We start from the raw sequence: 10,845 nt of genomic DNA, 5'->3' as shown, positions 1-10,845 counted from the left end.
TTCTGTTTGATCTACCCTGTTCTTGAGACTTTCCACTCTATTTTGTAGTTCCTTGAATTGATTCTTCATTTCCAGGAGTTCGGTTACACTTTTCTTCATTGTGTCTATTTCTTTTTCCATATCCTGGAGGCTTTTTGTGGTTTCTTTATGTTGGTTATTGAGTTGTTGTTTCAGCTCGGTGAGTGTTCTTATGATCCACATACGAAATTCCTCTTCTGTCATATTGGTTGCCTTATTTTGGTTGGTGTCTATTTCTAGTGGGCTTGTGCTCCTCTTTGCGGGTGTGTTTTCCGTTTCGTTCTTCATATTTCCCGAGTTCCTTTGCTGATTTCTTCCCATGTCGATCAGTTGTTGTTTCTTTCCTTAAGTTATTGTTTGGGTATTCACACAGCTTGTTTAGTTTCTGAGGCGTTAGGTGGTGTCTGTGGGTGAAATTGGACCACTCCCTGTATATTGAGTCAGTGGGTGCCGTGAAAAGGCTGTGCAGGATGCTGTCCCTGTCAGTAGGTGGCGTTTGCTTGGAGGAACAGGCTATGCTGTTGATTTTGTGTCCTGTTATCAGCTCTTGTTCTGGGCAGAGCTGGGTTGGGTAAGCCTGCCCTCAGGCCGTTAGCAGGGGTTAAAGTTCTCTTCTCTGCTTCCAGGAAAAGCTGTCAGGAAGGGGCTGGAATGGCCCTGGTCCGTCAGAGATTCTGCATGTGCGGTGGGGCTGTCTGAGACCCGCAGTCTAGAGCGGGCCTCGCTTCTTTCCACCCTCTCCAACTCTGCAGCTACTCCTGGGCCTCTGCCAGCAGGCCAGACCACAAGCCACCAGGCCTCCCGGGACTGTGATGTCAGTGGGGAGGTTCCCTGCACAGGAAAGCCACCTGGGCTGGGCGCATGGCCTCCTCCTGGGAGGAGGGTTGCCCTCTAGGATGCTGATCCTCCCCTGGAGGCACACACACCTCAGTAGGCTGTTCATGTATAACCCTTCTGTGCCCCGGGCAATGCTAGCCCTCATTGCAGGGCATCTGGTCTGCAGGTCCGACCTCTGGGTCCCAGAGTTCAAACTGTATCCCCACCAGGGAGAGGATTTCCGGTCCCAATTCACCCACAGGGAGCCCAAGCTGGGTCTATGTCTCTCAGCCTCTGAGTCGGCACCGTTCTCCTGGGAACACCATGCCAGCAGCACCTGGGAGTGCGGGCGGGTAGGGAGCTCACAGTCTGAGTTTCTCTGAGTCAGCTGTAGGGTCCCAAATGGGAAGGTCCCGTTTCTTGGAGGTGCCTCCGGCTGGTGGCTGTATTGTCTCTCTGGGCAGCCTCGGGTAGGGTTGGCGGAGTGGAGGAGGAGCCTGCCGCGCGGCTCGGGTCTGTGCACACGGAGGTGCCTGGAGGAAATTGGGAACCTGGTGCCACGTCTGCTACAGGCTCACTGCTGGCTGGCGGCGGCAGTCTCTGGGCTGGTGTCCGCAGGTGTCTCCACCTGCTGGGGAGCCCACCAGCAGTCCCAAATGCAGGGGAGGGGAAACAGCAAATCCACCTACCCTTGTTGCTGGTCTCCGGGCTGCTCTGGTGGTCTCAGCCTCCAGTTCTCCTCCGCAACCTCCTCCCGTGGAGTCTCCCGGGGTCTCAGGTACCCCTCCTTCCGGCCCTTGTCTGCTGCATGCTCGCCTTCTTGCTTCTTTCCTCTAATTTCTGCTAGAATCTGTCTTTTCTGCAGAGACACTCTGTCTGGCGATGTTATTCGTCCGCCATCTTCCTTTTTTCCACTTTTTTTTTCTTTTTTGAGACAGAGTCTCACTCTGTTGCCTGGGCTAGAGTGCTGCAGCATCAGCCTAGCTCACAGCAACCTCAAACTCCTGGTCTTAAGTGATCCTCCTACTTCAGCCTCCCAACTAGGTGAGACTACAGGCATGTGCCACCATTCCTGGCTAATTTTATATATATATATATATATGTTTTTTAGTTGTCCATATAATTTATTTCTATTTTTTTTAGTAGAGACAGGGTCTTACTCTTGCTCAGGCTGGTTTTGAGCTCCACCACTCAAACGATCCTCTGGGGTTGGCCTCCCAGAGTGCTAGGATTATAGGCGTGAGCCATCATGCTTGGCTTCTCATTCACTTTTATAGTAGTTTAATACTTCATTGTGTATACTTTATGTAAGAAGCCCTTACTGGTCATCATTTGGATATTTTTCACCCTTTAGCCATTAAAAACAATGTTTCAATGAATGGTTTTGTACATTGGTTATTTTGTATTTTTGCCAATACATCTGTAGGATAGAAAATTGTTACATCAAATTGAGTAACATGTTAATATTTCTAGATATTGCCAACAGGTTGTACCATTTTGTATTCTCACCAAAAATGCATGATTGCCTCTTTCTGGACAGCTTCCTAAAAAGGTTGTATTATTAAATATTGAGGCCATATATTTCATATGTAATCAAATTGATATTTATGTATCATATTACCTTGCACATATCTTAACATGAGAGAGCTTGAACATTTTTCATCTATTTAAAATTGCATCTGCTTATGTATGAACTGTAAGTTCATATCTTTGCCCATTTTTCTATTTGTTGGTTTTTAAAAAAGAAATTCTTCATATGTTACAACTATTACTCTTTGTGATATGGATTGTAAATACTTCTCATTTTCCTTTTTATATTTGATAGTTTTATCATGCACTTAGAAATTAATTTGATATAGTCCATGTTATCAATCTTTACCATATTTATAAATTATAAAGATATTAACTCATGTTTTCTTTTCATACCTATATAGTTTCTTTTAAGATTTATGTCTTTAATTCATTTAGAAATTGTCCTGGCATATGAAATGATGAATAGATCCAATATATCTTTTCCCATATCGCTATCCAGTTATTCCACCATCACATTAATAGGTCTTTCCTTTTCCCACTGATCTGAGATATTGTCATTATCATATACTAATTTTCCTATGTTTTTTAACCCACTCATAGATTTTCTATTTTATTTTTCCTGGAGTAACATTATTTTAGCCCTCTTAACATCTGACTCTCCTTATCTACTAATTTAAGCCACACTTTCACAAATTACATTGTTTCCCCCTTAGAATATTTAATTTTATACAATGCCCCAAATGATCATGTGTTAAGATTGGAATGTGTCATACCTACAAGCATGGTGGGAAAAAAATAAAGGCTGAGAACTTTTGGCTTTGTTAATATGTAGAATTTATATAATAATTATAATAGTATTTAATATTTATTGAGTGCTGGATATGCTACAAGTTGTGCTATCTGATTTATATCTATTGTCTCATTATCCCTCATAATAACCATATGTAATAAGTGCTATTATCACCCTTTTACAAATATGAAAACTAAAGCTTATGAAATTTAAGTAATACACCCAAAATTATAATTAATAAGGGATAAATAGAGTTAAACCCAACTTATTTTTTTACTTTAAAGCCTGTGCATTTAAAAGTTAACCGTGGAAAATGACATATATCCAAGATCTATACCTTGTGCCAAGGAGATTGGATGCATATAAATTCTTTTTACTGCCCATGGGGAATTGTCATATACCATAGGATGCCAAGTACGTACAGGCAAATTTCACATTGGCAGATTTATTCTTCCTATGATTCCTATTAATGCACTTATAGTTATGGGTTGCTATGGTGGTAGGACATGAAATATGCACTATTGCAATGAGAAGAGTTTATTTTTTAAGCCTCCTAAAAGTAGACATATATATCACCTTATCACTAAATATATTTTTGAGTTAGGCATATGGCAGTTTTTTTTCCTTGAAGTTTTTAAAGAAAATGAGCCAAATAAATTTTTTTTAATGTGCAAAAAAGATAAGATTTTATTTAAAAATATTTCATATAGGGTGTATTAGAAAAGCATTTATTTTTTTTTTATTTTGTTAAATTTCAGAATATTATGTGGGTACAAACATTTTGGTTACATAATAATGCCTTTGCTTCACCCAAGCCAGGGCTACAAGCATTACCTTCCCTCATATAATGTTCTCTACATCCATTAGTTGTGAGTTTACCCACCCCCACCACCTGCCTCCCACCTGACTGGCACCCCAGTGACTATTACTTCCATGTGAGCACCATAGTGTTGATCAGTTAGTACCAATTTGATGGCAAGTACATGTGGTGCTTGTTTTTCCATTCTTGTGATACCTCACTTCGAAGGATGGGCTCAAGCTCTATCCAGGATAATATAAGAGGTGCTAGTTCAACATCATTTTTTGTAGTTGAGTAGTATTCCATGGTATACATATACCACATTTTATTAATTCACTCATGTATCGATGGGCACTTGGGTTGTTTCCACATTTTTGCAATTGTGAATTGTGCTAACATAAACATTCGAGTGGAGATGTCTTTGTTATAGAGTATCTTTTTTTCCTTTGGGTATATGCCTAGGAGTGGGATTGCTGGATCAAATGGCATTTCTATTTTTATTTCTTTGAGATATCTCCAAAAACTATTATAGACACAGGCCTAGGCAAAGAATTTATGAAGAATACCCCCAAAGCAATCACAGCAGCAACAAAAATAAATAAATGGGACCTGATTAAATTACGAAGCTTCTGCACAGCCAAGGAAACTATCATTAGAGCAACCTACTGAATGGGAGAAAATATTTGCATGCTACACATACGATAAAAGGCTGATAACAAGAATCTATATAGAACTTAAGAAAATTAATACGAAAAAAATCAAACAACCCCATCAAAAAGTGGGCAAAGGACATGAACTGAAAATTTTCAAAAGAAGATAGAATAATGGCCAGCAAACATATAAAATAGTGCTTAACATCTCTAATCATTAGGGAAATGCAAATGCAAATCACAATGAAATATCATCTAACTCCAGTGAGAATGGCTTTTATCAGAAAGTCCCAAAATAACAAATGCTGGCATGGATGCGGAGAGATAGGAACACTTGTACACTGCTGATGGAACCAAATAAAAATTTTACAAGCCAGCTAGCAGAAACTTATTTCTTCTGTTAAACACAAGATCTCTCAAGAAGGCACAGATGTACACAAGTACTAAAATATGAAAAGGCATAAGCCTTCCATTGTTTTGAGAAGTGAAGTAATATTTTGAAAGCATGACATTAACTTTGCATCTATATCTAAAAACATAACATATAATGTTGTTGAAGGACAAATGGAGACACTATATGTGAAAGCTCTTTGACATTTACTAAGTTATATGAAAATGGAAGGTGAAGTTTTCATAAGCTTTACTAAATATTTTACCAACTTCACTATATGTCACTATCTCAGATTAATCCCATAGTTATATAAGATCTAAGACTTGACAGTAGAATTCACGTTCCATTGTCTCAGCCATCTCATTGCAGTTTTCATGTCTTTGTTTCTCAGTGTGTATATAATTGGGTTCAAGAGAGGAGTGACAACAGAATAAAACACAGCAAGAAATTTATCTAATGACTTGATGGGGAATGGCCAGGCATAAATGAAGATACATGGTCCAAAGAACAAAAAAACTACTGTTATGTGAGCAGTCAAAGTGGACAGAGCCTTGGATGATCTACCTGAAGGGTGATACTGGATGGTCATCAGGATAATAGTGTAGGAGATGATTAGGAGAACAAAAGAGCACACAGTGAGCACACCGCTGTTAGCAATGACCATGATTTCTAGCCTGTAGGTGTCTGTACAGGTGAGTCTGATTATCCTAGGAAGGTCACAATAAAAACTGTCAACCTCATTGGGACCACAGAAGGGTAAGTGCACTGCAAAGGCCAACTGGCTTACTGAGTGGAGGAAGCCAGTTCCCCATGCTGCAGCCGCAATGCCAACACATATGTTGCCTCGCATAATTGTAGTGTAGCGTAGGGGTTTACAGATGGCTACATATCTGTCAAAAGCCATGGCTATGAGGATCACTAACTCACTTCCACCAAAAAAGTGAAGAAAAAATATCTGAGCAAGGCAGCCCTTAAAAGAGATGACTTTGCGTTGACTGAAGAAGTCAGTAATCATCTTGGGGGCTGTGACTGAAGACAGACACAGATCAATGAGTGAGAGGTTGGCTAGCAGGAAGTACATGGGGGAGTGAAGGTGGGAGTCAGAAGCCACTGTTATGACAATAAGAAGGTTTCCAAACACAATTCCACCATAGAAGACACAAAACAACACAAATAGGAAAATCTGGAGTTCCCAAGAATTAGAGAGTCCCAGTAAAATGAACTCAGCCACCACAGAGTGATTTGTTTTACTCATTGATTCATTCCAGGATATAGTCTCTGCAGTTGCCTTGGAGAAGAGAATGAGAAGGAAGTCAGAATTGTTATAGTCAAATTCAAAGCCTCACTTTGTAACATTCTGCTCACTCTTATAATGACTTTCTATGGTTCATTACATAACAGCTTTCATAATTCAACAGCCAGAACTCATGATTTTATCCCACACTACTTTCTTGGCTATGCTTTATAGTTAAGTTATCACAGTCTTCTCAGTGTCACCACTCATGTTAGGCTTATTCTTAATAGAAAATCATTGTTTATGCTATCCTGTCTTCCAGATTAAGTCTATACTATAATCCTACATTTAATCTCCTTTTTCTCTGAACTTCAAGACAGTTTATATTCCGTAGCATGTATCTTATGTCATCTGTGATATTAACATTCTTAGGAGAAAAAGAGATATGCCAAAATGAAAGATGAAAAATGAAAAGAACAATAAGAAATTAAACTTAAAAAATATGAGATTTAGAAAGTGAGAGAGGATAAAAGAATGGGAATTCAAAGGTAGAGTGAGAAAAATGCAACAAAGTTTACATGAGAGAAAGTGTGAAGGAGTTAATAGGAGTTAAAATTGGAAAGGGATTATGGAATGGTTTGTAAGTGATTTGTTTTATTATGGAGATGATAAAGAACTATTGAGGAATTGTAAACAATTGGTTAATAAATTAACTCTGGCCGCAATGTGAATTAGAAACGGGAAGCTTGGAAATAAAGCCAACTGATTGTTTTAAGCTCAACAATAGGTAATGATTGCAGGTTGTGGTTGTGTGAACAGGAAAGGGGTGAGTGATGATTTGTGAGGGCCTATCAAGCTACACATTATAGTGGTTAAGATGTGACCTTGTGTGCTAGGAGGCCTAGGTTCAAATCCTGGGTTCACTATGTAGCTGCATGACCATGAACTAGGCACTTAAATGCTTCGACTCTTATGGCCACATGTGGAAAGATAAATGAATTGCACTACTTCATAGGAGTGCTGTGAGGATTGGCTGTAACCATGTATATAAATTTTCTAGCACGTAGTATGTGGTCAATATATAATCGCCATCATTAAAGTAGTAATAGCAGAAAATTTATCAGCAAGATGTGGAAGATGAAAAAATATTCCAATATTTTCATTCTGAGTAATTAGGAGCATTTTGGATGGCTTTCACTTTGATAATAATTATAACAAGTGCTAGCATAAAATATAACACAGAGATCACTTTTAGGAGCAGGAATAAATTATGAAGGAGGTAAAGAATTGTGATAATTGTTTAGACATGTGGAGATATTTGAGGAACATCATTGTTGGTTGCTATCTGTTAGGAGAGAGATTGAACAGTGACTGTTGGACATGAGTTTAGAAATCTATTTCAATGGTGCATTGAAGAGACAATAACTACTGTTTCAAAAAGTTTTGCAGTGAAGTGAAGTAGCACATGAAAGGTATTTTGAAGGTGAAGCATATCCATGAGAATACTTAATGGATTATGCTTAAGAGTTAATGGGCAAGTAAGATGTAAAATAGAGAAGTGGAAATTGATGGATAATATCCCATGGGAGACATGAAAGTATACAGAGTTATACTTGCCAAATTTTTTTGAAGAATACTATTATTGATTTTGCCATTTTCTTAACAGTTATTCCATGGCCCTTGAAAATTATACTTTTCATTACCTTGAATCTTATTCCTTAGGCCTACCCACCCCAAACACCACATTACTGTTTTCAAAGTCCTATAAAAATTTAGTGATTCTAAATTTCTTTTCAAGAATGAAGAGAAGTCTAATAGTGAAATAAGTCATGAATACTCACTTTGGTTCCCTTCTGCTTAGCAAAGTTATAAATATAATCTTACTAATCATTAAAAATTCAGAGGATAGGATTCCTATTGTGAGATAATTTCTGACATGACTGGTTGGGATGTTTCTTTAGAATCAAAGTATGTAATGGAATAGACCTTAGATATTTAGTGGTATATAACCATTTCATTTCACTGATAGAGAAAGACAAACTTGAAGTTATATCTCCATAGGAAATACAGCAAGAATGATGGTTCTTCTCATCTGTAACAAAAAGACTTTCTATCAAGGTAGCAAGTAAGAATTTAGGAATGCCACACTTCAGCAAAAGGAATTTCTTGCTCACTTAATTAAGACATCTCATATCCTGAGTTTATGCTGCTGAGGGGAGAGTGATAACATGGGATTCTCAGCTACAGGGAATCCTTCATCACCACAGTCCTTTCAAATCTCATTTCTCACCCTTCAGAAATGATTCAATAAGTTTTAGAAGGATTGCTATTGATTCTAAGTTGAACATTAAGTTTAGGTTTATTAAAGGAGTTCTCCAGATTCTTATACACTTGTAGCAACCATGTAGAGTCAGCCACAATTGAAAAACAAAATCCTTCCCCATACCCTAGTGTAAGCTTGGAATTCAACCATCAGAATTTTATATGTTTTCCTTAAACATCTTTTAACCCTCTTTAAAGAAAAATACCTGTGTCTCTATAGTCTCACTGAGATGGATGTCAGGGATTTGGGCTCTAGCACAAATTCATTGTGTGATCTTGGGCATGTCATTTGAAAAATCTGTGAGTCTTAGTTTTTCTGTTTTTTAAAAATGAGTTCACTCCATCAAAAACTCTCAAAATTCTCACAACTCTAAAAAGTTTGGTTTGTACTTTTATGTGAAAGAGGTATTCAAAACCAGGTTTCATTGGAGTATAAAAAGGAGGGAAGAAAGTGGGCAAGAAAACAATGCATTTGGGGGAAGGTAAGGAAAAAGACCACTAAATAGAGAGGAAAGCATAAATTAGCCCAGAAGAGTCAGGCAAAGGATTTGACAATTGTTGGCAGTATAACACGTTAACAAGGGTTATCCTTATAAACATTATTAATATTAACTCTTCTGAGTATTTAAGCCAACTCTATATGAATCTAAATGGATCTGTCCATTTTCCCTGAAGATAAACACATAACTGAATTCTGGAGAATGGATTCCTAGCAGTAGAAGCATCTCATTGTCAATAAAGTGCTACAGTTTGTTTAATTCTAATAATTTATTTCAGTTTCATCATTCCACCTACCTTCTCCATAACTGGAAGAGATTACAGCTATTTTCAGAGAAACAGGAGTACAGATTTCCTTTTTATTTGTACTCTCTCAAAGCATAAATTTTCAAGAGAACAGTATTTACATGAGTTGTTCTCCTTAGTAAACCACTTGGTTAATTAAGAGCCTTTTATGAAAGTGACCAGGTGAAGAGATTTGGGAATAGTCAGCCTGAGCTTTGAGTACTGAAACTAACTCTTATAGTCTCCCAAGTTTTCCCTTGGCTATTAGAGAAAACACATAGAATCTTCTTGAGTTAATGAATATTGCCACAGTTTCTAGGTCCATTTAGATATTTTTATTGTCTCATTAAGTCTAAAGGTGATTTTAAAAGAATTATAGTAAAACAAATAAAATAAAGTTGTAAAATTAAAATCCAAATAGGTTAATAAGATAATAAATAATACTTAGATTTTATAAAAAAGAGGATAGCTTAGAACTTTGATGATCAGTTTGTGGAGAAAATATAGGAAAAATACTTTAACCAATAATAAAAAAAAGTCTCAAATTTCATGTCTTATAATGTCATTTTATTTTGCAGCTTCAATTACCATGCAGTAGTTAAAAATGAGCTGAGTCACAGCAATCAATGTTTCTTGAAATACATCCAAGTGATGTTTTAGTTGTGTTCTTCGACCACCGGGGTTTCCAGGTTTTATCAAAAAGATGTCCATCATCTTCTTGGTCCTAAGCACCTTAGCTTAAGAGCAGGCGCATTAAATAAGCTTTTGAGATCTCAGTTGGGTACCCTCCTCCAGGAAATAAGTCCCTTCCAATACTTTTTGAACTATAGATGCTTTGTTAGAGTGAATCAAGAAATGTTTGAGGAAGACTGCAAAGGAAATAGCATTGTGCTGTTAAAATTGGAACATAGATAAATTTTGCATTATACAAAGTGCTAGAGTCAATTTCTTAAATAACATGGTACAAAATATATTGACAATCAAACTGAAAAAGAAATAGAATTGTAACATAGTGTCTACCTTCCTATTTATCTAACTTAAAGTACAATTAAAATGAGGATTGTTTCTTCCTTGATTTTAAATCTGCTGGTTTATAGAAACCCATATTTTATCCATTGGATCCACATAATTTCCATAAGAAATATTTATTAATTTCCAATGATGTCTATTATCAGTATAAAGAAACTGATAGAGATAAATTATATACAGGCATGTATATTCATATATAGATATAAAATAACCATGTTATAAATGACTGTAGACATAGTTGATAACTACAATTTGGTATGCAGGTTAGATAGAAATATATAATACTTTATTTTTTATGGTTAACAAAAATTGCTGCAACTTCATCTGAAATAAAATTCTTAGATTCAATACTGCATTTTCTGAAGATTTCTCAGTTTTTAAGACAATAATAAAAATGTACATATTCTGTAGTGTTTATGGTGACCATAGGGGTCTTGATGATTCATGAATGTTATCCTGTGCTCTTATCAAGGAAATCTG

The 10,845-nt window shown here is 37.0% G+C and overlaps 1 protein-coding gene across 1 annotated transcript; it reads right to left on the bottom strand.

The window, feature by feature from the left end:
• Window positions 1–5,313: 5,313 nt before the first annotated feature.
• Window positions 5,314–10,050, bottom strand: LOC105862118 (olfactory receptor 4F4). The gene is made up of 2 exons (XM_012748163.3): window positions 9,925–10,050; window positions 5,314–6,285 (listed from the first exon to the last, which is right to left on the bottom strand). The coding sequence occupies exons 1-2, from the start codon at window positions 10,048–10,050 to the stop codon at window positions 5,314–5,316; spliced, it is 1,098 nt and encodes a 365-aa protein (XP_012603617.3).
• Window positions 10,051–10,845: the final 795 nt, after the last annotated feature.

Source organism: Microcebus murinus, chromosome 6 (assembly GCF_040939455.1).
Source record: "Microcebus murinus isolate Inina chromosome 6, M.murinus_Inina_mat1.0, whole genome shotgun sequence".
Lineage (NCBI taxonomy): Eukaryota > Metazoa > Chordata > Mammalia > Primates > Cheirogaleidae > Microcebus > Microcebus murinus.
This window is presented reverse-complemented; position numbering and strand designations above follow the sequence as displayed.